Consider the following 27976-nt stretch of genomic DNA (forward strand, 5'->3'; position numbering starts at 1 on the left):
GATTGGGTTGTTGTAGTTTTTCATTTAGTTTAATCACAGGATATATAATACTAAGAGATACCTAGGGCATCTCCTGTGTTGCAGACATGGTCTTTCTTACCTCTGTTATGGAGTAGCAGCCCAGTTTTCCCTTGGTAGTCGAGATGAGTCACCCCAACCAGCAAAGTAACTCCCTTCTTTGCCTATTGATTCAGAGGCATGAGGAGCCCAAAGTGGTGGGGCAGCTGGTCTTAACTCCCAGTTCAGTGGAATCATTGTTGTGTGTCCTTGTGGAAGCATTCCTCCCTTTGGGACTAAGCCCTCTAGGCCAACAGAGCATAAGGTCATGGGAACGGGAAGCAAACATTTTGCTAGTGAGTCACCAGGGATAATTTGAGTGGTGCCATTCCTGTTTCTACCCGATTCCTGGACCCATGAATCCTGACTATGGGAGAAACAACGCCACATACTGCTCTAGCCCTGCAAGGCATTGCCACGTAACTGACCCTGTAACTGACTCTTCTAAAGGCCATTCAACTATTCATCAGGCCAGCGGCTTTGGGATGGTAAGGAACATGGTAACACCAGTGAATTCCATAAGCATGGTCCCATTGCTGCACTTTTGGTGAGTTCCTTTATCAGAATCAGTGCTGTGTGGAACACCATCATGGTACATAAAAGAAAGCATTCTGTAAGTCCATGGGTAGTGGTTTTAGGAGAAGCATTAAGTGTAAGGAAGGCAAACCCTTATCCAGAGTGTCTATTCCAGTAAAGACAAAATGCTTCCCCTTCCGTGATGGGAGTGGTCCAGTGTAACCAACCTGCCACCAGGCTGATCACCCTGGGGAATGGTGCCGTAGAGGGGGCTCAGCGTTGGTCTCTGCTGCTGGCAAATGGGTTATTCGGTGGTGGCCGTAGCCAGGTCAGCTTTAATGAATGGAAGTTCATGTTGCGGAGCCCCTGCACAACCCCCATTGCTGCCACCATGGCCACTTTGTTCATGAGCCCATTGGGCGATGAGACAGGGGTAGCTGGGGAAAGAGGCTGACTGGTGTCCACAGAATGGGTCATCCTATCCACTTATTATTAAAATCCTCCTCTGTTAAGGTCACGCTTTAGGGAGCATTCACATGGGATACAAATATCTTCATGGTTTTTGCCCATTCAGAGAGGTCTATCCACATACCTCTTCCCCAAATTTCTTTGTCACCAATTTTCCAATCATGTTCTTTCTAAGTGCCTGACCATGCAGCCAAACCATTGGCCACAGCCCATGAAACGATATGTAATCACGTGTGGCCATTTCTTCTTCCAAGAAAAGTGAACAACCAGGAGTACTGCCCAAAGTTCTGCCCACTGGGAGGAATCTCCTTCACCACTGTCCTTCAGGAATGTCCCAGAGAGGGGCTGTAGTGCTGTAACTGTCCTCTTTAGGGTGGTGTCTGCATGTTGTGCAGAACCACCTATAAACCAGGCCTGAGACTTTTCTTCCTGTCAACTGATTGTAGGGAACTCCCCATGAGGCCATAGGTGCAGGAGAGAAGGCAGTGTAGGGGGAGAGAAGGCAGTGTAGGAGTGGGGGCCGTGGACATTTGGGCCACTTCTTCATGTAACTTACTTGTGCCTTCAGGACCTGCCCGGACCCAATCATATATTGTATATACTAATTCCATTTGGTGATGGAGTGTTGCTGTGCACGCCCAACTTTATGACTGGTGGGTCACATATGCCTAGTTCATGATGGGAAGCTCAGGTCACATGGTAACTTGGTGGCCCATGGTCAAGTGTTCATTCTCTACTAAGGCCCAGTAGCAGGCCAAGAGCTGTTTCTCAAAGAGAGTAGTTATCTGTGGATGATGGTAGGATCTTGCTCCAAAATCCTAAAGGCCTGGGCTGCGATTCACTTATAGGAGCCTGCCAAAGGCTCCAAACAGCATCCCTATCTGTCACTGACACTTCAAGCACAATTGGACCTGCTGGATGGCATGGCCCAGGTGACAGAGCAGCTTGCACAGAAGCCTAGCTCTGTTGCAGAGCCTTCTCTTGTTCTGGGCCCCACTCAAAACTAGAAGATTTTTGGGTCACTTGGTAAATGGGCCAGAGTAACACACCCAAGTGACTATGTTGCAGCCCAAATCCAAAGCGGCCCACTAGGCACTGTGGCTCATTTTTAGTTGTAGGACGTCCGGCTACAACAATTTACTCTTCACCTTAGAAGGGTTATCTCAACATGCCCCATGCCACTGGACCCCTAGAAATTTCACTGACATAGAAGGCTGCTAAATTTTGTCAGATTTATATCCTACCTTCTGATGTGTAAATGCCTTACCAGTAAGTCTAGAGTAGTTGCTACTTCTTGCTCACTAGATCCAGTCAGCATAATGTCATCAAGTGTGATGGACCAGTGTGATATCACATGGAAAGGAAAGGTGATAAAGCTACGTGCAAACTAAATTATGACATAGCGCTGGAGAGTTGTTATACAACTGTAGGACAGTGAAGGTGTATTTCTGGCTTTGCTGGCTGAAAGCAAAGTGCCTCTGGTGGGCCTTATGGACAGGGATGGAGAAGCATTTGCTAGGTGAATAACTGCATACCAGGTACCGAGGGATGTGTTAATTTGCTCAGTGAAACCACATCAGGTACAGCAGCTGCAGTCGGAGTCACCACCTGGTTAAGCCTGCAATAATCCACTGTCAATTCTCCAAGATCCATCTGTCTTCCACACAGGCCAAATAGAGTTGAATAGGGATATGATGGGAATCACCACCCCTGCATCTTTCAAGTCCTTGAAGGTGAAACTAATCTCTGCAATCCCTCAGGAATGCAGTACTGCATTTAGTTTACTATTTTCCTAGGTAGAGGCAGTTCTAGTGGCTTCCATTTACAATTTCCCACCATAATAGCCCTCACTCCACAGGTCAGGGAAACAATGTAGGGATTCTGCCAGCTGCTGAGTAGATCTACTCCAAGTATGCATTCTGTGACTGGGGAAAGAATCATAAGACGGGTTTGGGAACCCACGAGGCCCACTGTGAGACAGAGCTGAGCTAAAACTCCATTGATCCCCTGACCTCCATAAGCTCCTACTCTGACTGGCGGACCAGAGTGGTCTCCTGGAAACAGTGTCAGTTCAGAGCCACTGTCCAGTAGTCCCCCAAAGATCTGATTATTTCCTTTTACTCAATGCACGGTTACCCTGGTAAAAGGCTGTAGGTCCCTTTGGGGAAGGCTGAGAGAAAGATTAACAGTATGAACTTTTGGCAGTGTTCCTCAAGGAGACGTGGGCTCACCATTCCAACTTTCAGGATCCTATTCGTTCCCCATCCATGCTCTCTCACTTTAACAGGGGACACACCCTGTAAGGCCAGGAATTCAACTTGTGTTGAAATTCAGCCAGTTGCAGGATGAGATTCTGGGTTTGATTTTCAGCAATCTCAGCCCTGCAACTACAGGAGATAAGGGTCTCCAGGGCACACCTAGAAGCTTTCAGGTCATTTATGTGGCTCTTGTGCTGGGAATTCAAATCCTTGAGCTGGTCTTTACTTTCCCCACTTTGTAGAGCAACATTAGGAGCAACCAGCCAAGCTCATTATAGTCATTAATTTAAGAAACATGTTCAAAAATACAGAGTCACCCAGATCCTTGCTTCTTATGAGTGGTTGATTATGAGTATCCACTGGTAATATTTTGTGTATCTCTATAAGCAGTTCATGCCATGGAATATCCGTGCTCTCTTTACTACTGGGATAGTCATTAGTGTCTCTAAAATCTAATCAGATTAGAAAGCCAATTCCAGAAACCCCAGAACCAATTCAGAAATTCATCCTTAAAATTCTGTTCCTCTAGGGGCTTCCCTGGTGGCGCAGTGGTTGAGAGTCCGCCTGCCGATGCAGGGGACACGGGTTCGTGCCTTGGTCCGGGAAGATCCCACATGCCGCGGAGTGGCTGGGCCCGTGAGCCATGGCCGCTGAGCCTGCGCGTCTGGAGCCTGTGCTCCACAACAGCACAACGGGAGAGGCCACAACAGTGAGAGGCCCGCGTACCGCAAAAAAAAAAAAAAAAAAAAAAGGAAAGGAGAAAGGATAAAGTACTCAGTATATGGCCTTAGGAACACTGGTTATCCACTTGGTTTTTCCTCTTGGCCCACAAATCCTAAAATAGTATCTGACACTGTTCTCCCCCACCACAGAGAAATGCACTTCAGAAACATGTTTCCAAAAAATGTTGCTAAGGGTTTTATTTCTAACAAGAGGAAAATAATAAAATAAAATTAAAATAGGCTTCAGTTGGAACCAAGTTTCTTGTTTTGCTTTTTTTTTCTTTTGAACAAATTAATTACACACCAACAATCTTCTTTTATTACAACATGAACCCAGGAGGAGGAAAGGAGACAGGGCAGGACATGGAGGGAAGATCAAGGTGGTAGTGAGGACAAGCACCAAAAGCTTTCTTCAGATCACAGGGAGCCCTGCTCAGCTCCCCAGCCAAATTCATTTAAAATAAAAAACTGTGAGCACAGCTATGTGAAGTTTCCTCCTCCTGGGTGGAACAGTCAGGGGAAGGGAGGAGAAGGAGGCAAAGGGAGGAGGGAGGCAGGAGAAGGGGGGAAGGAGGAGAAAGAGTGAAAGGGAGAGGTGAGGTTAGTGTAGCATGGCCTGGCGAGGGCCACAACTGGGGAGAGAAGGGAGAGGAGATTCCCCCAGTTTGCATATGCACTGGCCGTGTCTCTGGAATGGTGCCGGCCCAGCCCCAGCCACCCCCCTGCCCACCTGCCCATCTGTCTATCTGCCTCAGGTGTCTGGGAATGCTGGTTAGAGGCTACCAGGGAGGGGGACTCCAGGGGCCGGCCCCCAGGAGCTGAGGTCTGAACAATACCTTGGAGTCAGAATATAAAAGTCAAGGGACTCGGGGATGGGCTGGGGTGGGGGGGTGGCCATCCCCCCTACTCGCCCACCTCCCAAGAAGCAGGCCTGATGGTCAGAAAGAGGATCCTTGAGGCCAAGGGGTCTCTGTTGGGGTCTGTGCTAGGCTCAGCCACTGTCACAATTGTTGCTGAGGCGGCTGCTGCGGGCAGGGCACGTGCAGCCGGGGAGTCAAAGTGGAGAAAGGGGCCGAGGAGCCTGAACTGGCCCCTAGCGCCGGCTCCAAGCCATTCTGGTTCTCCTGGGTGCCGGGGCTGTCAGTGGTGGGCAGGGGTGGGCCCTCACCCCCAGTCTCCTCCTCCAGCTCCTCCTCCTCCTGGGCCTCCTCGGCCTCTGGCCCTGAGCTCCGTACCCTCTTTGGCTCTAGCTCCTCTCGGGCTGGGTCATCGCCCTCCCCACCCCGATCCACCTTCCGCCGCCGCCGCCTCTCCAGCGCCCGGCCCCGTGCTCGGCTCCCATGGCGCTCTGCCTTCTCCAGCTGTGATCACCAACGGGCAAAGAGAAGTGCGGGACAGTGGTCAGGCCTGGGCTCCCTGCCTGCTTGGCCTGACCTCCCATCCCTGCCCATGATCCCTCCTCTCCTCACCTCCAGAAGTGTGCGGATCCGCTCCAGGTTTGGAGGCTGCCCAGCCTGCAGCAGCTGCCAGATGCTGTGGTTCTCATCCAGGGTCACCTCAAGCAGATCCCCCTCCAACATGAGCTCCTCCAGGGGGGCCCGGGTTGCCTCAGGCAGCTCCAACACAGGGCCAGTCAACTGTGGCAACAGCGAGGACAGCAGCTCCAGGTCTGAGGGGTTGCGGGGACAAGCTGGGTTAGAGGCTGCTCCCGGTCGTACCCCCCACGACAGAGCCGAGGACCACGTGGGTCACTCTGGTGAAATCCAATAAACAGCCTACCCACACCTAAACCTACCTCTCTTACCTGAGCCCTCCCCCGGGGCTACCTTCTCGGGACTGGTCATGCTGTCTCCATTCTCCAGCAACCCCTGCACCTGCCGAAGAGAGCAAGGACAGGTAGCGGTAACTGAAGAACCAGGCCCGATTGCTCCCCCACAACCTCAGACTTGGGACCCTCCACCTCCGGGAGGAGGGCAGACACAGGCTGCCGGCATGGAGCATTGCAGGGATCTGGAGAGGAGGCAGAACGGGGCAGGGAGGCCAGGCCAAAGGAGACCAAAAGTCATAGAGCAGGGACAGGGCTGGAGCCTAAGTAAGGGTGAGGGCTAGGAGACAGGAATTTGAGGGCGAAAGAGCTGGGCTGTGCAGCTCACCTTAGGCATATCCTTGCCACTGCCTTCTCTGACAGGGTCAGAGGCAGGGGCTGAAGGGTAGGTAGGGGGCTCCTCGGGCCTGGGTTCAGCCTGCAGCCGCTGGCGAAGCTCGGCCAGCCGTCCCAACACAGCAGTCACATCCTCAGAGGCCAGAGCCTGCCTGGCACGGCCTTGCCAGCTGATGGCCCTCTCTGTGAGGCACTGCAGGGCCTCACCCTCAGGCAGCCGCACAGGCAGTCTCTGCAGCGCTACCAGCAGTGCCAGGATGGTCTCCAGGCGTGGGCGCCGTGAGCGCATGCACAGCGGACACAAGAATTTGGTGTCCCACTCCCACCAGGCCAGCAGTGGGGATGAGGTGGGACTGGGCCTTGGGGAACTGAGGAGGCGGGGTACCGACACACATCGCCCATGGAACCAGTCCTGACACAGGTCACACTGCAGAGCTCCCACCCCAGCTGGCACCTGCCCACACACACAGATGGAGGTTGCAGAGGAAGCTGTGGTCGATGATGCCAGTGGACTGGGCTTGGCGGAGTTGGTGCGACGCAGCTGCAGAATTCCCTCCTTCTCCTTCTGTTCCCCCTCCTTGAAGGCCACGATCTGCCGTGCCCAGGACAGGGGAGGAGAGGTCAGCACCCCAACCCTCCTTCTCTGGCACCATGAATACCCCATTCCCAAACCAGGAGAACTGAGGCCCAGGGAGCAAGCAGTCTGCTGCTCATGGCCACCTGGCTCAGACACTATTGTCACCAGGCTCTTCTCCCCATCTGGGCCCAAGCTCCTTACCACAGAGCCTGGGTCCCTGAGGTCCTGCGCAGACAGCCCCAGCAACTCTGTGTCAGATTTGTACAACCCCAGCTCCTTCTCCATCCACCGGCTGCGCTTGGTGCTGTCTGAGCCGGCGTCTGCACATGGGCAGAGCACCTGAGGCAAGCAGACAAAGGAGGAATGTCCAGGCTTCCCCTCACTCCCACCCCCTCCCTCCCCTGCCCAGCACCCCCAAAGCCCCACTCATATGAGCTGTCTCAACAGCTGGGCCAGAGGCAGGAGAGGCTGTGGGTCAGGGTCCTAGGCCTCACCTCCAGCAGAGTGTAGCAAGAATTCTTCTTGAGAAAGGTCTTGGAGGCCTTCTCCCTCCAGGAGTGCGCCGTCAGTACCTGCAGCTCTAGCTGTCTCAGCTCCTCCAACCCCACAGGTAGGTCCCGGCCAACAGCCACCAGGCCCTCCAAGTCATCCAGGCAGGGGTAGTGATCACCATTCTGGGACAGGGGCAAGAGAAAGCTCAGTTCAACTTGCCAACATCTATGATGCTACTCTGTGCCTGGCCCTGAGCTGGGAAGACAGACTGGAATCAGTCTTGAGGCAGAAAAAACAGGGATCATCCTAAGGAAGGCACACCCACCTGGCTCTCTCTTACAACTCCTACATCCATTGGCTCAGCCTCTGGATATCCAGTCAGTCCCCAGGACCACCAGACTAGTTATTTTGTTGTGGTTTGCCTCTTCTATCCTCCCTGCCCCCCACCATTCTCATCCTAACCAGCATCCTAACTTCCCTCAGGCCAGCCTTGCAACCCTTCTTCACAATGCTCACCAAGCACGTTTTGCCTCCTCACGATGTGCTGTGACCCCTTCCTCTCTCTAGCCAACCCAACTCAACCCAGCGCAAGGCAATGTATGCCATCTCTCCCAGCTGGACTGAAGGTGTCGGGTAAACGGGGCGGGGGCGGGGGGGGGGTGTGCAACAGGGTCCTCACTTGGATCTCGTCCACATCAGCAATCCAGGCCCGGGCCTTAGCAAGAGCCTCCTTGAGAGCCTGGATGTTGGGCAGGTGAACAGGGATGTTTTCTGCCTCATGAATTATGGCCTCAAGCGTGGCTGGTGGATGCTTCTGCCTAAAGGTAGGGAAAAGAGAGGCCTCAGTGTGGGGTGGTCTGCCTAACCAGAAGCCCAGCCTGACTTCCAGATACAGCGATATGAGCCCCTGGGGCTGCTGCTTGGGCCTATTTGCTTGTATTCTGCCTACGCATGGCTGTCAGTCCCTGCTTGCTCCAGATTGCACGCACCCAACTTCTGCCATACCTCCATGCCTCTGCTTGTCCACCAGTCTGTCAGCCTGTTGGCAGTGCCTACACACACAACCTGCAGTATTAACCTGGTGCTGCACTTTGTCAGATTGTCCCATGCATGGTGTCTTTCTACTGACACCTGTCCATCTGCCTTTTGGTACTTGTGCTTGTGAGTGTGTGCACACGTCAGCCTGTGGAGCTAGTCCTCTATATAGCTCTGTATCTGTCCATCTCTGCTTCTCCGTAAGACTATCTCTGCCTCTACGTGTACTATGGAGTTTAAAAAAAAAAAAAAGATAGGAAACAAAAAAGGCGAGGATAGTCAATACACCAACACAGGAGTCTGGTGCCCAAGGCCACCCATGGGAATCATCTTCAGCTTCTCTGCTAAACTTTGAAGGTTGTGGTAGAGCAGGGAGGGGAAGAAGCTAGACCCACCTGGCCTCCAGGCAGAGATGGGCCTTCTCCTCCCAGCGTTCAGCAATGGTCAGTAGCTCCTGCAGTTCAGCTCGGGCCTTGTCCACAGCAGGGCTAGGGGCTACACTGGCACCCGCGACCAACAGTCCCCGCATGACAGCCAGGGTGCCCCTTCGGGCTGAGGGGGCCAGTGTGCGTTTCATCTCATCCAGCCATCGCGCCTGTTCCACCTGCCGCTGGAGCTGCTGGGCCTCAGGTACCTCCACCCCCAGCTGCCGCCCTCTCTCCAGCAGGGACTGCAGGAGCCCCGGACTGGAGGGCAATGAGGCCAGGGCCTCACGGGCTTCAACCTGGTAGGCTTCCACCTGTTCCAGAATACCCTACCAGGACACAGATAAAGAACAAAATCCTCAGCAGGGCTCACACAGAAGTTCCACCACTACGTACCCCTGCCCTACCTACCTTCTTACCCTCCAGTAATTGCGAGGAGAGCCTAGCACGGGCTGGGCTCTCTTCCTTTGCCAGGCCCTAAGCAGTGGTTCCCAACACTCACTGCCCGATAGAATACCCTGTGGCATCTGTTAAAATGCAGATCTCTGGGTCCACTCCTTGAGATTCTTAATAGGGGTTGGTCAGGAGCCTGTGCTTTATTTAAGTCCCCAGAGGATTTTGATGTATAGCATCAGGAGACCCTCTGTCCTAAAAATGCTCTGCTATGCTTGGCCTTCTCACAATCTCTACACTCATACTGGTGTCCACTGCCCTCTCCATCCCACTCCTCTACCTTCCTGAACTTGACTCAGCTTTCCAGGCCCACAAACATCCTTGTTACTTCCTTTCTCCTCTTCCACCTCCACCAGGAAACCTTCCCTTGACTATGCATCCTGTACCTGTACCCTTGTCACCTGCCCCTCAAATCCCATTTCTAAGAGGCAATTTGCTAAAAACCCGTTGCCTCTTACCTCCTGTTATTCTCACATGTGCATCCTGTCTTGCCCAAATACTTGCAACTTTTGAAAGAAGCCAAGAATGGCCTACTGCTCAGGTCCCCCAACCCCCCACCCCGATCCCTCAGCAGCACTTCAAGTCCACCCTTCCTCACCTTGACATCCCCAATCTGGTGCATGGCACAAGGCAGGTTGTTCATCTGGTCCAGAAAGGCTCGGAGCTCAGCCAGGGTCATCTGTAGACCAGCCACCCTGTAGGGGCTATGGAGTTTCACATGTAGGGTTTCAAGTCCAAACCCAGTCCCCTCCCTCCATCTCTGTGCTAAGGCCCAACACCTTTCCTCATCCCTGCCCACCTTGACCTCTCATACTTCACAGTTCCCCACAAATGCCCAGGTTAGAGGGAGGGTTTTAAGATACATGCAAGTTCATATGATAGGGGGAAAGAATTAGAAGAGAGGAATATGTATTTGGTGGGGGAAGCTTAGAAATTGATGGTAACAGAAGCTGGACAATTTTAATCCATCTTCTACTGTGAACTCTATGATCAGTTTATGCTTCTGTGTCCTTTTCTTGTCCCTAAACCTCCCACAACACCTCCCTGCCCACAAAATCCCTCAGCCTCTCTGAAATCAGTACCTTCAGGTACTGATAAAAAGAAACATTCCTAGCTTTCTTAGCACTGGGGCGCTCCCCTCCATTCTAGTTGCCTGGTCTCCTTGCCCTCCCCAACGCCTCCAACTGCAGTGCTTGTCAGCTTCCTGCTGATGTCATCTGCCTAATGGTACTCAGAGTCCACCCCTCCCCCCGCCATAGTCCTTCTCCTAGGTGCTGGCTCCTCAGCAGGCTACCTGTGCCCAACGCCTCATGCTTCCATACCCAGCTTCCTGGCCGCTGACCAGCCCCAGAGCCCGGGACACGCAAGCCTCTGCCTCGCTCAGGCAGTTCTTTAGTCGCTGCAGCAGCTCACTGTTAGGAAATCTCCGCTCACGGGCCTCAGACTCTAGTGCCCTCAGCTCTTCAAGGCCTGGAGAGAGAATGAGAGCAGCAAGGAGTAGGCAGTATTGAGTAAAGGCAGAGGAAGCGGGTGGGGGAGTACAGAAGAAAAGGGAATAGAACTTGCCTGTGGAGTCCCTCCGTCCCCCCATCACTCACTGCGCTTCCGCCCATCCTCCACCTCCAGGGCCACTCGCACTTTGTTGGCCCAGGTGTCAAAGGACTCAGCCCGGACCTTCAGCTTATGGAGCATGGCAGGGAGCTCATCCAAGGTGTACCGATATCTGGAGGAAGAGGGCAGGGAAGAGCACATCTGGCCCAGTTCTGCATCCCCCTCCTCAGCCCACTTCCTCCAGGTAGGCCCCCTGCTCACCGCAGGTACTGCCGGCTACTGGAGCACTTGCAGAGGTCATTGATGTGGGAAAGGCAGACAAGGCCGTCTGGGCAGTCATAGCAGGCTAGGGCTGATAGAAAGCACGTGGTCTTGCACTTGATGCACTGGCGCTCATCATCCGGGAGCAGCTCAAAAGCCTCTCGCTCAGCTTCCGTGATGCCCTGGGGGTGTTCATTATATAGAACAAGAAGAGGGCTGCAGAAACCCCTAACTCAGCCACCACTGAGCCCCACAGTAGACTCACTGAGCCCCACATTAGACTCAAATCTGTGCTAAGAGCTGTGGGGGAGACAAAACTCCACAGAGCACACTGCCTTTGTGAAGTCCAAACTCTCAAAGCTGGGGGAATCACATGAAGCAGGGTAAGATCAGTGTGGGCTGAGAGGGAGAAAAATCAGGTAAGATTCAGATCAGCAGAAAGGACCTTCGGGGTGAGAGAAGGTGAGGAAAGTGGTGGACCAAGGCACCAGAGAGATGGCAATATGTGGAAGTGGCCAAGAGAAGTGCCATGTACTGGGGAATAATGCTAGCTTCCAGGCACTCAGCGCCCACTGTGTTCCAGGCACTGTGCTGGCTGCTTTATCAGCACACTGCACACACATCTATAACTTAGAGAAATAAACTCTACGTGCTTCTGTTCAGTGTTTAAAGATACAATTTTTCCCCCCCAAAAAACATGGCCTCCAAACCTAAGCCAATGACTTTATCTGTTGATTATATGAAGAAAAAGCAATCCCTTCCAAAAATGGAGGAAAAGCCAGCTATCTTGGAGTAATTGAAAGACAATATAATGCTATACATTATGGGCAATTTTAGGGATTTTAGAGGGAAATTTTGATTCTAACGTTTTTGTCTTCTATACCAACCTAACTTCTGCGTAAGTCCATTGTACATTACAAATCCCGCTCCGCCACAAATGCGCTCTGCACATTACAAATCCTGCTCATAAGATGAGTCCACTGCACATTACAAACCTAGCTGCGTTGATATTGAGTAAATTATTTAAACCTCTCTGGGTTTCAGTTTCCCTGCTTTGTGAAATGGAGATAATAGTACTATCCTCATTGGGTCGTTATGAGGATTAACAAAGGTAAAGTGACTAAGGACTTAGAAAAGTATCTTAGCACTTAGAATAGTGGAACTACAAAAGGCCCTGAACAGCCAAAGTAATCTTGAGGAAGAAAAACAAAGCTGGGGGTATGAAGTTTCCTGATTTCAAACTATATTACAAGGCTGTAGTAATCAAAACAGTATGGTAATGGCATAAAAACAGACCAATGGACAGAATTAAGCCCAAAAATAAACTCTCGTATATATAGTTAACTAATATTTGGCAAAGAAGCCAAGAATACTCAATGGGGAAAGGATAGTCTCTTTGATAACTGGTCCTGGGAAAACTGGATAATCATATGCGGAAGAATGAAACTGGACCTTTATCTTATATCACTCACAAAAATTAACTTGAAATGGATTAAAGACTTAAACATAAGACCTGAAACCATAAAACTCCTAGAAGAAAATATAGGGAAAATGTTCCTGGACATTGGTCTTAGCAATGATTTCTTGTACATGATACCTAAAAAGCACAAGCAACAAAAGCAAAAATAAATAAGTGGGACTACATCGAACTAAAAAGCATCTGCACAGCAAAAGAAACTATCAACAAAATCAAAAGGCAACCCATGGAACGGGAGAGAATATTCGCAAACTGTCTATCTGCTAAAGGGTTAATATCCAAAATATATAAAGGAATCATACAACTCAACAGCAAAAAACCAAACAATCCGAATAAAAATTGGGCAAAGGACCTGAATAGACGTTTTTCCAAAGAAGACATACAAATGGCCAATAGGTACATGAAAAGATGTGCAACATCACTAATCATCAGGGAATGCAAATCAAAACCATAATTATCACCTCACACCTGTCAGAATGGCTTATTATCAAAAAGACAAGAGATAACAAGTGTTGGAGAGAATGTGGAGACAAAGGAACCTTTGTGCACTGCGGTGGGAATGCGAATTGGTGCAGTCACTTTGGAAAACAGTATGAAGGTTCCTCAAAAAATTAAAAATAGAACTACCATATGATCCAGAAATCCCTCTTCTGGGTATATATCCAAAGGAAATGAAACCAGGATCTCAAGGAGATATCTGCACTCCCATGTTGACTGCAGCATTATTCACAATAGCCAAAATATGGAAATAACCTAGGAGTCCATTAGTGGATGAATGGATAAGTATGTGGGATGTGTGTGTGTGTGTGTATTCATACATACACATATAAAATGGAATATTATTCAGCCATAAGACATAAATCCTGCTATTTGTAACAACATGGATGGACCTTGAGGACATTATACTAAGTCAAACAAATCAGACAAAAAAGACAAGTATTATAGGATATCACTTATATATGGAATCTAAAAAACCCAAACTCATAGAAACAGAGTAGTGGGAGTTCCCTGGTGGCCTAGTGGTTAGGATTCCGGGCTTTCACTGCCAAGGCCTGGGTTCAGTCCCTGGTCAGGGAACTGAGATCCTGCAAGCCAGCTTGCAATGCAGCCAGAAAGAAAAAAAAAAGAAAGAAACAGTAGCATGGTGGTGGCCAAGGGCTAGGGAGGTAGGGAAAATATGGAGACGCTGCTCAAAGGATACAAACTTCCAGTTAGAAGATAAATAAGTTTGGGGGATCCAATGTACAACATGATGACTATAGGGGGGGAAAAAAGAATAGGTGCCCAACAAATATTTACTGATATTGGCTCTAATCTTCAGATAAGGATACCTATTTCACAGGCCTGTCTCATTTTGCTAAGGAGGAAACTAAGTCTCAGAGAGAGTAACTTGCCCAAAGTGAGAATCTGTCTGCAGCCTATTTTGATTCTGAAGCCAGAGAATGCTGCTAAAAGGTTGAAGCCCCTAGGTATTCTTGGATCATGGACTCCTTTGAGAACTGGATGCAAGCTATGAGCCCTCTCCCCAGAAAAGGACTCAAACACACACACACACAATCTTTTACAGAATTTATGGGGTCCAGAACCCTTCTCCTTAGGTAAGGGCCAAGTGTAAAGAATTCTGAGTGTTAGGATGGAAACATCTTTTCCCACCTTGCTTTGACTCCTTCTGTAGTGTAGCACAGCCCCAGAGTGATCATCCAATAACAGTACTGAACAGAGAGAGCAAATGATGCCTAGAAAAGCCCAGGGGCTCACCAACTAATACCACAGACTGACAGGCCCCAGACTTCCAACACTTACCATAGCTGCAATTCTCCTTACAACCCATGCTCATAGGAAAGTTATAAATGAGCTTTAAAATAAGAAAGTATTACCCTAACTTTTCTTATTTTAAGAAAAGGGATCCAGCAAGGGATTCCTCAGGACCAGCATTCCTTTGTAATCCTATGGAGGACTCTCACTAAGTCAACTCCCTAACTGGACAAGTTTGGAGCTTTAAAAAGGCAGCTGGGGCTTCCCTGGTGGCGCAGTGGTTGAGAGTCCGCCTGCCGATGCAGGGAACACGGGTTCATGCCCCGGTCTGGGAGGATCCCACATGCCGCGGAGCGGCTAGGCCCGTGAGCCATGGCCACTGAGCCTGCACGTCTGGAGCCTGTGCTCCGCAATGGGAGAGGCCACAACAGTGAGAGGCCCACGTACCACATTAAAAAAAAAAAAAAAGAAGGCAGCTAAACTACATGAATAGCGGTGCCACTCATCTACAAACCAAACTGACATGTTATGAGAAATCTATTAAAGGAAGACCGCCTTCTACTCAGTAATATTAACCTAGTTTGAGCTACTGAACTATATGAGTGTAATAAAATGGCATTTCTTAAGAAATGTTCCATATTTCTATCATTTTCTTCATGTACTAATATTACCAATAATAGCATCTGCTACACTGCAAGTGCAGCAATAGATGCTTTGACATAAATCACCTTACTCAAGCTTTACAACCACCCTGCAAGTGAGGTATTTATTCCCATTTTACAGAGTGGGAAAGTGAGACTATGAGAGGTTAACTAACTTGAAAAGGTTATCCAGCTTACCAGCAAGTGGGGGTTTCATATGTCAGTTGGTCTTGGGTTATTTAAATAATGATGCAATAACATCATTAGCAATAACAGCACCTGCTATGGGTCACTTACTTAACAAACATCTTAAATCCACTCAACTGTCCCAAAAAAAAGCACTATTATCATCCCCATTTTTTTTCAGATGGGGATACTGATGCTCAGTAAAGTAAATTAACTTACTAACAGTTATTAGTAAATGGTAGAGAATGGAATTGTAGTTTCCAATCCAGATGTGTCTAGTTCTTTTCACTACTCCCTAAGAGAAGTGGCTACATCTTCTACTTCTTCCTCCCCCCCACCTCTGCCAGACTAGGGCACCCAATCCAGGGCACTCTCCCCACCACCCACCTTCTCTAGCAGGGCCTTTCGTAGACGCCGCTCCTCCTGAACCATGATGAACATCTCCTTATGCACAGCTGCTGCCAGGTTCAGGTCCAGCTTCTCTGGACAGGCAGCCATCTTGCAGATGAGTTCCTCATGGGAGAAGACACAGTATCTTCGGAGCCGGCGGTAGTGCTCAATGCACTGGCGCCCAGCTGGCAGCTGTGGACAGGTTCAAGGTTGAGTATGGCCAAGTCTGGAGGCGATGGTGCCTCAGCCTCCCCACAACCCTCCTGCTTCTCCCTGCCATCCCATCACACTCCAGACTCACCCAGTCAGCAGTGCAAAAGTTGACAGCCTCAGCAAAGTTGTAGCCTTGGTTAAAGCCACTGTGGTAAGCACGAGGGAAGGTAATGACAAATTCTCCTGCACACTGGTTTGTGCGGACAACCTGAGGAAGAAAAGCCAAGGTCATTGAGACAGAGATCTAAGTCCAGGGTTCTTAAGGAGAAGAAGGAAAGTCTCAGGGAACACAGTCTGACAACAGATTCCCAGACCCTCCAACTCCGAAAGAAAGGACCATTGGTCTCTGCTCTCAAGGTTTTGATTTGTGATGACAGGAAAATTTGAGTCAAAAGCAGGAAATGTACATATACCAAAATATTTCAACTTCCCTAATAATTTTTTTTTTTTTTTTTTTGCGGTACGCAGGCCTCTCACTGTTGTGGCCTCTCCCGTTGCGGAGCACAGGCTCCGGACGCGCAGGCTCAGTGGCCATGGCTCACGGGCCTAGCCGCTCCGCGGCATGTGGGATCTTCCCAGACCGGGGCACGAACCCGTGTCCCCTGCATCAGCAGGCAGACTCTCAACCACTGCGCCACCAGGGAGGCCCCCTAATAATTTTTTAAAAATTCAAAACATCACTTTTCATTAAGCTGGACATGTTTTTTCATTAATTTTTGTTACCAGTCATGTAAGCAGTTTCAAGAACCAAGTGGTTCTGTAAGATTTGTTATAAAGTCAGCAGACCCGGGGCTTCCCTAAATAACATGCTTCTAGACTATATTAAAAATAGCCTTCTATGTCTCAATTTGCTTACTTTTCTGTGTATGTATTAGTAATTTAATCCCAACCTTTTGGACAAGTGTCCAACTTTCCTCTCTCCTATCACTTTTCACCTTTCTGTAGCAGTCTCTCATGGAGCCTTATGATCTGTTTCAATTGGGACCAGCTGCCCTCCCTGGATTGTCACTCTCCCACGACAGATCTCCTGTTTCCTAGATCCCATGTCTTCCTCTTTCTTGGTTTGTTCCTTTGCTGTGCTTAAGCACATCGTCCAACAGCTTCCTGAGAAATGGTGGGAAGAACTTTTTAAAAAAATGCCTCTATTCTACTCTCAACCTTGATAATCTGACTGCCCATAAAATTCTAAGTTGAAAATCATTTTGGAAAAAAAAAAAAAGAAAGAAAGAAAATAATTTTGAAGGCATGGCTCTAGTCTTCTAGATTCCAGTGTTGCTTTTGAAGTCTAAAGCTGTTCTGACTCCTAATGTTTTGAATGAAACCTGTTTTCTCTCTCAGAAAGCTTGTAGGAGTCTTCTGGTCCCATTGTTTGATATGAAAATTCACCAGGTATACCTTGGTGTGGATCTATTTGCATTCATGTACTGGGTAGGCCCTCTGATTCTGGAAACTGTCATTCAGTTCAGGGAAATTTTCTTGAACAATTTCTTAACAATTTGATCCTTTCAGTTTTCATTTATTCTCTTTTCAGAGAGAATTATTTGAATATTGAACCCCCAGAACAAATTCTCTAACTTTTTCTACCTTTTTCCATCTTTATCTTTCTATTCTATTTTCTGGGAGATCTCCTTAACTGTTTATCTTCTAAGCTTTTTATTTTTTTTTCGTCTTCCACTTTTGCTATCTTAATTTTCGTTCTCAGCATGTTCTTTTAAAATAGCACCCTGTTCTTATTTTATGTTTGCAATATATGCTCATCTCTGAAGGTATTAATAAGGTTTCTTTTCCTTTTCTTTTTGAAGTTTACTTCTCCCTGCCTAGCCTCTGTTTGTCCAAGCTGCTTTTTTACTATTTGGTTCTACTTTGTTTATTCTAGAATTTTCTCAGTTGTCTGTTAATCTGTGGCTATCTAGTTATATTCAAGAGTAAGAAATGAAAAGGCTAAATGAAAGTTCTGAGTACAGAGGTGAAGTTTGTCAACTGTGAGCCACTGTAGAGTGAAACCACTTAGTTTGGGAAACTCTAGGTCTTTCCTTTTGGGCCAGTCAGATTCCCCAGAGAAAACTCCTATTTTTTTGCCTGAAGGAAAAAGGTCTGGCTTGCTATTGTTCTAAGAGCCAAGTGGAGGAAGATGGCTGGGAACCTCAGCATTCAGTAGGTATACAGTGAATCCTACTAGTTTCACTATACTTCTACTCTCAACTGTACCTAGAAGACCTCAATCCAGAGATCTATTTCAACCTCTTTGAAAGTAAATCTCACAGTCTTTTGCTAGAGTGAGGGAGGGTCACGTTTCCAGCTGCCCAGTGTGGGTGAGGATCCCATAGCTGCTGCTTTTTAAAAATATTTATTTATTTATTTATTTATTTTTGGCTGCTTTGGGTCTTCGTTGCTGCGTGTAGGCTACTCTTTGTTGCGGTGCTTGGGCTTCTTATTGCGGTGGCTTCTCTTGTTGTGGAGCACAGGCTCTAGGCGCGTAGGCTTCAGTAGTTGTGGCATGCGGGCTCAGTAGTTGTGGCACACGGGCTCAGCAGTTGTGGCACACGGGCTTAGTTGCTCCGCAGCATGTGGGATCTTCCCAGACCAGGGCTTGAACCCATGTCCCCTGCACTGGCAGGTGGATTCTTAACCACTGTGCCACCAGGGAAGTCCCTCCCATAGCTTCTTATATAAATATGAACCAATCTTTATTTTTACCCCATTTGTCTTTACTCCCTGGTCTTTACTCCCTGGAATGTCTGCTGCAACCAACTACTGAACCCTTGGGGGGTACTGAGGTATAAATCAGATTGGTTCTCAGATATTCCAGAACTGGCTTAAGATTCAGTTTTCTTATTTGTTTCCTAGTTTCAAGAATTTTGTTTATCATTGTCTCTTTTCTTGTTTTCCCCATCTCTGTGATTTTTTTTTTTAACCTTAAAAAAAAAATCACTGTGGCATTTTGTGAAGTTTCAGTAAGGAATGGAAGTAGCCATGTGTACGTTTAATTAGCTGTCTTTACCAAGAAGTCTTGCAAAGTTTTTTAAAATGAACATTCCATGCTGATGAAGACACAGTGAAATAAGTACAGTGCTGTTATGGGGACCAATAACTTCTCTCTGGAAAGCAAAATCGCTGACACATAACCAAAAACCTAAAATGTTTATAGCCTTCAACCCAACAATTCATCTGCTAGGGTACTAGACTAATGAGGAGAGAATCAGCATCCTAACAATACTGAATCTGCACATTTATTCAGGCCATGTATCAGTTCCCACCTCCAGTACATTTTCTTCTCAAATCTTTCCCTACTTAGAGGCAACATCAGTATTTACTGCTTGTACTACTGCACTGGCCCCCATTACCAACCACTAGAATTGTCTTCCCCAACCAAAATGCAAACCTGATTATGTAATGTCCCTGTTGAGAACCCCTCACTTGAATCCCCATAACTACATGATAAAGCCACGGCCCCAATAGGCAAACTCTTACTCTTCCTTCAAGTGTCACCACTTCTACAAATGCTTTCCTGACCTCCCCCCGCCGCCCCTACTTCCTAATGACCCAGTCTGTTGTCCTTTTGTAGCACCTCTAATATTTTATTCCAGTTGTTTACTCACCTTTGTCCTCTACTCAACTGCACATGACTAAAGGCAAGGATTAGTTTATTTGCTTTCAGGGTGCTGACCAGAGGTCCTGCACACAGAGGGAGTTCTAGCAGTATTTGCTGAATGATCTAGTCCCAGCCTTAATTTTACAGATGTGAAAACTGAGTCCCACAGAAGCCTCAAGTAGCAGAGCCAGAAATAGAACCTAATGCACCCTCATTTTGGCAATGTCACTTTACTGTTTCCTATGCAGTTTTTTTTAGAAAGCTCTCCTCACATTCTGCAGCTATTAAAAAATGACCCAAAAGTCCATCAACTGGTGAATGGACAAACAAAATGTAGTATATCCATACAATATAATATTATTCCATCACAAAAGGGAATGAAGTTCTGAAGCAAGCTATAACATAGATGAACCTCAAAAATATTATGCTAAGTGAAAAGCCAGACAAAAAAGACCACATATTATTCCATTTATATGAACTGTCTAGAAAAAGCAAATTTTTAGAGTTAGCAGATCAGTGGTTGCCTGGGACTAGGGGTTGGAATGAAGAGTGACTGCAAAAGGGCACAAGGGATCCTTTTGGGGTGATGGAAATGTTCTAAGACTGGATTGTGGTGATGGTAGCACAACCCTGTAAATTCACTGAATGGTGCATTTAAAATGCGTGATTTTTATGGTATGTAAATTATACTGCAATAAAGCCGTTTTTCAAAAAAGATGGTTATAAATAGTTCATGGTGAGGAAGTAAAAAATTATTCTAGACGAGCATTGTCCAATAGTAATATAATGCCAGCCACATATGTACTTTTTAAATTCTCCAGTAGCCACATTAAAAAAGTAAAAAGAAACAGGTGAAATTAACTTCAATGTATTTTATTTAATATATCCACAATATTATCATTTTAATGTGTAATTGGTATACAAAAGTACTACTGAGATATTTCTCATTCTCTGTTTCATACAATGTCTTGAAATCCAACATATGTTTTATACTTTCAGTACATTTCAGCTGGGACTAGCCATGTTTCAAGTGCTCAATAGCCACATGTGGCTAGTGGCTACCAAATTGGACAATGCCATTCTAGATGATCAAACTTAACAAAAGAGATTATAAAATCCATACACTGATTACTGTCATGTCAAAACTTACATAAAAAAGATGGAAATGTAACAAAATGTGGAGGATATAGAGATGACCTCTCTACTGCCATTTTTTGGAAAGGGGGGATGTTTCTTTTATAATAAAAATACTTATACTATATATCTCTATAAAAAGAAATGGCCCTCTCTCACCAAAGGGGAAGATGGGTGAGGTGGGGGGGGGAGTGCGGCCAAAGATAGCTCTGAGGGACCTCCAGCTGGCTAAACTGCAGCCTGCCGACATGTGAATATGAAAATCAGATGTCCTGGATTGAGGGGATACTGCCAAGTCCAAAGAGCCTGGAGATGCTGGGAACTACCTATAGGAAGGGCCTGGCAGACAGAGGGTGGGGTGGTGAAACAGCAGCTGGCCAGAGAAGCTGGGGAGCTATGAGCAGGAGAAATGCTGTGAAGGTGGAAGCAAAAAAGTCTGTGATAAAAGTTTTTTAAGAAGAGGGCTTCCCTGGTGGTGCAGTGGTTGAGAGTCCGCCTGCCGATGCAGGGGACACAGGTTCGTGCCCCAGTCCGGGAAGATCCCACATGCTGCGGAGCGGCTGGGCCCGTGAGCCATGGCCGCTGAGCCTGCGCGTCCAGAGCCTGTGCTCCTCAACGGGAGAGGCCACAACAGTGAGAGGCCCGCGTACCGCAAAAATAAATAAATAAAAAGAGATTAGAATTGAATGAATATATATATGTGTGTATATATATGTATGTATGTATGTATGAATCTTAGCTGTCTGAATCCTTAAGGAGAATCCTCTTCTACTCTTATAATTCTCCTTGACACTGTGGGAAAGAACTGATGCTGTGGGTCAGGAAGAAAGGAGTCTGAGGAAAGGTCAGACCCAATGTCTACTTGTGAAGAGCATAACTTGAAGGGCCCTTGGTCATTGCTACATCTTGAGTCCAGTAATTCTTTTTTTTTTTTTTCCCAGTAATTCTTAAATGAGGTGATGCAGAGAGGGAAAAGGAATGCGTTTCCTCTAATTCCCTAGATATCTCAAACCTTGGTTAAGTATCACTAAAATGCATAATAAAAAGTATTACTCATAGGTTATATAGTATAGCAAAACAAGCTGAAGGCAAGAAGAAATTCAGGCAAGAACCACTGACCTACTGTACAGATGACCAGGGATTTCAAGGAGATATTAATTCAATATGTACTGACTGCTTACTGTCCCACGCACTAGACTAAGCAGTAAGGTAGCCAAGGATGGTTTTGGGGGCACGGGGTTGAAGGGAGTGGGGAGGAGTAGCAGCACAGAATGAATAAGACTGAAAGCAGAGGTGGAAGATGTACTCATTCCTGTTTCTACAGGACTGTTGATCAGGTTATTTTAAGATCCACACCAGAAAACTGGCCGATACTATTCAATGTCAGAAATTCCCAGGAATATAAAGCCCCTTATAGGTAAGCCAGGATGTATACCCACAGTGGGAGAGAAGTCCACAGAGAAGGAGAACAGGACAAGTCAGGACTCTGGGTTCAGCTTTTTTTTTTTAAATGCTGAAAGATATTGGCACCTTTTTTTTTTTTAGGTTACTTCCCCCCACCCCGTCCCAGCTTTACTGAGATATAGTTGACATATAACATGTTGGTGTACAACATGTGGATTTGGTACACTTATATATTGCAAACTAATTACCACCACAGAACTCTGACCTGTTAAATAAATAAACAGACCTACCCACTGCTCCAAGAAGGGTCACAATATGAAAAGGATAGCAGAGACTGCTAGTTGTCCCCTTATATTCATTCTCACCCTCTTTCTTAATAGCATGACCTCCAATTTGTAGCTGGTACATGACCATCCTTAATAAAAATCAGATTGTCCAGTTTTCCTCACAGCTAGATGTGGCCATGTGACTAAGCTGTGACTAACCAGAGGTGAATGGAAATGATGTGTGCCCTTAAGAGTAAGGAGACTTGTCTTGCCCAGTCCTTCCTCTATTTCCCTTTTCCACTGGTGGAAGCCATCCCTAAGGTGTTGCCCTCAAACATCAGGCCCAGAGGGCTCACCATCACATTGTATCTCTAATCACTATTATTTCTGTCAAACCTATAGCCTGATTAAGACAGAATAGGAATGAGAAAGGGGCAGGGGTAGATTCCAGACAATGACCACCACCACCACCACCACCACCACAAAGGACACCACTAACTCATTCCTACACCTTGCCCTATTTCCTGGACACTCACCGGCACACCATGGGACATGAGGGTATTGGGATTCATGAGGGTGACAAGTTGGTGCAGAAGGTCAGGCTGGCTATCAAAGAGCTCAGGTGTCAGCTTCTTCATCACCTCTTCCAAATGTTCTGCTGCAAGTGAGGGTACCCCATACCAGGTCTTCGGCTCACCCCTGGCCAAGCAGAAAGGAGACATGTAGAGTGGACACACCTATGGTACTGAAGGAGCCCACCCTGACTGCTTCCCTGGCTCACCAGGACCCCACTCACCAGTGGAGGTAGTTAATGGAGTAACTCCAGTGATCCTCAATATGCCAGCAAAAGGCTGAGAAGACCATGCCCACGTAGAGCCAGGGCACCTTCATGCCGGAGATATCTGCATTGATGTGGCACAGTACGGACTGCTCCAGCACCGGCATCACATTCAGGTTCCAACCACTAGTAGCATACTCCTGTCAGGTCAGGTATTTGTGGAAAACGGATGAGAGTTTTGCTAAGGAGTGGAGATCTTTAGCCCAGGGAACCTTAATTTCGAGGTCATAGACCTTTCTGAAACATCTAAGAAATAATATAGGTGTTCTTCCCCCTGCCTCCGTCAAATGCATACACACAAAATTTCAATCCACTTCACTTTACCTCAATTTTAGGGAGGTTTATAGATGTGCCCACCCACCAAAATATCTGCAAGTTAAAAGCCCCTGCTCTGGACCAAAATGCACCCTTCCCTTGATACAGGCCTAGGGCCTCATTATTTCCTGAACTTACAATCCCAGTCCCTGAACACTTCTTATGAATGAGCCAGGCACCCTGCCAGGTACTTCATATACCTTCTCATTTAATTCTTTTTTTTTTTTTTTTTTTTTTGCGGTACGTGGGCCTCTCACCGCTGCGGCCTCTCCTGTTGCGGAGCACAGGCTCCGGACGCACAGGCCCAGCGGCCATGGCTCACGGGCCCAGCCGCTCTGCAGCATGTGGGATCCTCCCAGACCGGGGCACGAACCCGTGTCCCCCGCATCGGCAGGCAGACTCCCAACCACTGCGCCACCAGGGAAGCCCTCTCATTTAATTCTTATAAAATTTGTAAAATGGATACTGTCCCCATTCTACAGACAAAATAAACAGCCAATATCATGGCTGGAGATGCCATGCCAGATATTAGGCTGTGTTCTTTACACATATCATCCCATCTACATCTCACAGCAACCATATAAGGTAGGCATAATAGTCCCCATCCTATAGAGATACTGAGTCTTTCAGATACTAAATGACTTGCTTAAGTCACAGAGCTGACATAACCATGAATCACCTACTCACCTCCTCCTCAGGGGTTAGGTGCCGCTTACTGTCACTGACGGGGAAACCGCTACCAAATTCTTTGGAATGGATGTCAGCCCCATACTCAACAGTCACATCTTCCTCAATGCTATTCACCAGCCGCCAGAATTCCTTCTCCACGAGTTCTGTGGGCACCATCTAAGGAACAGGGGTAGCAGATGACCATGGCCCATCATATCCTGGCCCCACTGACCCAGGAGAGCTATTGACCATCAGGCACCTATGACCCTAGCCCTGACACTACCCCAGCCCTCCATCACCTACGTGTACGGGCATGTTGAAGTAATCGGCTTTAAAGGAGTCAGCCATCTCGCCAAAGCTCTGCAGAGTGTATTCCCGGGTAGCCTGCTCAAAGCCAAAGGCTTCGGGGGGGCGCTTACACTCCTGAAACCCAAAGGAGAACACGTCACCAAGGCAGAGGCAAAGAGGTGGAGAATCCTCAAAAGCGGAGCTGGAATATGGGGTAGGAGTCAGAAGGAGAACAGCCCTAGGTCTGTACTGAAGGCCCCTGAGGCAGGTCTCACGTCATAGCTCTACCTTTTCCTCCTAGCACTTGAGCACAGTTAGTCTCTTCATTCCCCACATGCACTTCTACCATGCTCTTGCTCTTCTCTTCCTTTAGGACTTTACTATCTAAACCATGGGCTCTGACTTAAATATGCTACCCCATGCTCTTCTGCCAGTATTTTTTCTCTCAAGATAAAATGTGACTTTATACAGGATGCTTAGAGAAGTTTTATGCCCAGACTGGAACTACAGACCTGGGAAAATGACACTGAATATTCTAGTAGCTTGGAGGATGGGAAACAAAGGCACCAACTCCTAGTGTCAAACCCCACACTATTCCTGTTCTTTACACTGTCTCAGAAGACAGGACGTGTGTCTAACTCACTTTGTATCTATGTTCGTGGTTTTAGATGAGAGATGTATGTACCCCAGTCAGACACACCTTCTGCTCATGTCTGAAAACTAAAAGTCAATCTGGTCCACTGGCCCACAACCACTTAGAGAAGAGAGCCAAGTAGACCTGACAGTCTGTTGTCTATGATACTTTTGGTATCCAAACTCCTCCCTAAAGGAATCCCCACCACTACCAAGGCAATTATGCACTGCCCTGGTCTCTTTCCTCATTTGTGTGTGTCTAGTGTGTGTGCACGTGCACACCTGGTCTCTGTGACCACAGTTGACAGGGCAAGAAACTGTCAGCGTCTACTCTCCAGAAACCGAGGGAGAGATGTAGACAAGCACCCGGAATTTGGATCAAGGTAGGAGGCTCATGAAATGGAACTGAAAGACTTCCCAGGCCTCTTAGCCCTCACTGCAGCTACAGCTGCTCTCCTCACTGCCTCTCTTGCACTAGGTACACTATCCCCATGTATCCTTACTCCTGCACTCCTCCATCCCCCAGTCTAGAAAGCCTGCCCACCTCTTGTAGTTAAAATCTACAACACTGCAAACCAATCTAATTATCACAACAGAAGGAAAATACCTAAATAAATATTATACCCACATGATGGACCCCCTACAAGGAAAAAAAAAATCATACCCATGAATAAATTTAATAATATAGAAAAATGATTATAAAGTAACAAATGAAAATATACAGTAAGATCCCAAACTTGTTAAAGATAGTTATATATAGGCAACAACGAAAAGATGAGAAGAAAATATACCAGACTATTAACAATGGTTGTCTCTAGGTGGTGAGATGATAGGTAATTTGTCTATTTTCCAAGCTTTCTAAAAGAAACAAAGAATAAAAAACTTGGAAATCAAAAGAACATTTTTTTTCATATTCCTGTCCTCCAAATCTCATTGCTGACACCTTCCCTGATTACTACCCTTAGTCACTTTCCTGTCCTCTGAACTTCTACATCTGAATTTCTAACACACAATTTAACATCTGATTATATGTCATCACATATGATCTGTCTAATCATGACTCTCACCTCCCGGGGTGGTCCGAGAGCTCCCAGAGAACACAGGCTGAGTGTCCTCCTTTTCTTTCTCCCAAAGTTCTGCCCAACCTAGCCCCACCCCAGGGACCCAAAACATAAGACTGTGGCTGAGCTAGAAGGCTGCTTTCAATAAGACCGGATGAAGGAAGGCAAGGATAGCCTATGAGGCAGACATAGACTGGGGCTGGGAAGTCCTTACCGCCATGACACACTTTGGGCACCGCCAGACACCCTTGGGAATCTCAGGCAAAGGAGGCAGCAAGCAGAAGATGTGGTAGTTGTCATCACAGCCATCACACAGCAGGAGCTTGTCGTCCTCATCCCCTCGGGAACACATTCGGCATACATATGACTCAATCTGCCAGGGGAGGGAGGCAACAGTTCATCAACCTAAGCCCTGTCCAGCCTTTCAAACATCAGACTCCTCCAGACTGCACCCTAGTCCACAAAGATCTCCATTAGAAACCCACCTTGCCTGCTGGCTGGATCATTCATGGCCCTGTACAGGTTAGTCATGCTAGGCCTGGAATTTAACTGCATGCACGTACCACCTCCCCAAATAAACTAACTGTAGAGCTGTGACAGCAGAGTCTTTATCATTCAGTCCTGAATCCCCCATTTTTATTCATTCAATACTTACTGAACACTTATGTGTTCAACATTACGCTGGACTCTTCAGTACAGCGATAAATGAGACATGGCATCTGCCTTCTAAAGGCATACAGTACTCCAGAGGCACAAGTTCATAAAAATTAAAGGGCAGTGTGGAAACTGCCAACAGCAGCCCATAAAAGGGTACTATGGAAACCTAAAGGAGGAAGCACTCGAATCAGCTGGAGATAAGGAGGAACAGCCTTGAGAAGAACTTCACTGAAACGGTGACACTTGAAACTGAGACCTGAAGGCAAACTGGAATTTGGCAATGGGGCAGAGCACAGGCGAAAACTCTTCCAGGCAGAAGAAACAGCATGTACAAAGGATGGGGAAAGAAAGCATGGCACATCTCAGGAAAAAAACAAACATACCTACAAGCAGTTCAGTGTGGCTATAGCAGAAGGAGTAAGGTGGGCAGTGCTGGGGAATGAGGCTAGAGGTCTGCAGGGACTGGATCATGCATTGTAATGAGGAGCTTAGCCTTTATCCTGAAGCAATGGAGAGGGAGTCTCCTCCTCTGCACCCTTCCAGCACTTCATGTTGACAGCACTTGATCACCCTTTCTTGTTCTTTGTTCCATGTGAGTTGGCCTTGTTTCCCCAATTAAGTGAGCTACCTGAGGGCAGGGCCCACCAGGCCCACTTTTCTGCTTAATGCCACCTGGTCCAGTGCCATGCTGGGGAAATGCTCGTTGAAGGGATGAGAAGCAGAGCATTAGGAAGGCAGGGCTAGGTCCTTACAAACTGGGCATTGCTGTGGTTCCTCCGCAGCCTCATGGTCATCTTGGTGCAGGGCTCTGGGCTGTGACTCAGCTCCTCCTTGCTCTCCAGGAAGGTCTTGGGTGAGGGTGACTCCACCTTCACGTCCCCGCCTGACTCCTCCTTCACCACTATGGTGGGGGGGCACTCGGGCCCTTCCTTATCTGGGAGAGAGGAGAATGGCTCTAAAGTACAAGTCTGAAAGTCGCGGCCCAGGCTCCTCTCCCCTGGTGAGGCCATTCTTCACACTGCCCCAGCCTGTCAGGCCTCACCTTTTTTCCGCAGAGTCTTATCCTTGGCCATGAGGCCCAGGCCCATCATCTTGGGGCCTGCCCCATAGATCTGAAGCTTCTTCAGCTCAGGATTCTTTTCAATGTCTTCCTCTGTGGGTTCCGGCTGGAAGGAAAGAAGGAAATGAATCAAGACTATCTTGGGCAGACTGCCCCATCCTAAAAGAACAACAGCCTGGACTCTACCACATGAGTTCATGCCAGGGTGGAGGCATAGGTGGGCCCAGGCAAGAATTCAGATTGCTTTTTGGAGACTGAGGGTAAGTGAACTCCCTCCTCATTCCTCTCTTGGAATGGAATTAAGATGGGATCTGTTTTTCCAACTGTAAAATGAGAATATTAACTCCTATCTCACAGTTACAAGGGGTTTGAGGAAAACATATATAAAGAAATCTAAGTATTTGAATCTACCAATAAATGG

At 47.5% G+C, this 27976-nt stretch overlaps 1 protein-coding gene across 9 annotated transcripts in view; it reads right to left on the minus strand.

Moving 5' to 3' along the window:
• Window positions 1-4027: 4027 nt before the first annotated feature.
• Window positions 4028-27976, minus strand: part of KDM5C (lysine demethylase 5C) — a 32550-nt gene continuing 8601 nt past the window's right edge. For 4 of the 9 annotated variants that reach the window (XM_082680758.1, XM_082680757.1, XM_082680754.1 and 1 more), the window contains 21 exons: window positions 27538-27661; window positions 27248-27429; window positions 26053-26211; window positions 24160-24279; window positions 23875-24033; window positions 22831-23012; window positions 22571-22733; window positions 15727-15846; window positions 15423-15617; window positions 10977-11158; window positions 10763-10887; window positions 10487-10634; window positions 9763-9868; window positions 8682-9040; window positions 7931-8069; window positions 7254-7433; window positions 6961-7098; window positions 6175-6774; window positions 5826-5895; window positions 5491-5690; window positions 4028-5382 (listed from right to left, as the gene is read on the minus strand). In XM_082680758.1, coding sequence (XP_082536884.1) covers window positions 5023-5382; window positions 5491-5690; window positions 5826-5895; window positions 6175-6774; window positions 6961-7098; window positions 7254-7433; window positions 7931-8069; window positions 8682-9040; window positions 9763-9868; window positions 10487-10634; window positions 10763-10887; window positions 10977-11158; window positions 15423-15617; window positions 15727-15846; window positions 22571-22733; window positions 22831-23012; window positions 23875-24033; window positions 24160-24279; window positions 26053-26211; window positions 27248-27429; window positions 27538-27661 — 4011 coding nt within the window. In that variant the 3' untranslated portion in view covers window positions 4028-5022. Of the gene's footprint in view, window positions 5383-5490; window positions 5691-5816; window positions 5896-6174; window positions 6775-6960; window positions 7099-7253; window positions 7434-7930; window positions 8070-8681; window positions 9041-9762; window positions 9869-10486; window positions 10635-10762; window positions 10888-10976; window positions 11159-15422; window positions 15618-15726; window positions 15847-22570; window positions 22734-22830; window positions 23013-23874; window positions 24034-24159; window positions 24280-26052; window positions 26212-27247; window positions 27430-27537; window positions 27662-27976 lie in introns of all 9 variants that reach the window. The other 5 variants (XM_082680756.1, XM_082680751.1, XM_082680750.1 and 2 more) reach the window with 3 other exon arrangements.

Source organism: Grampus griseus (assembly GCF_964374135.1).
Source record: "Grampus griseus genome assembly, chromosome: X".
NCBI lineage: Eukaryota > Metazoa > Chordata > Mammalia > Artiodactyla > Delphinidae > Grampus > Grampus griseus.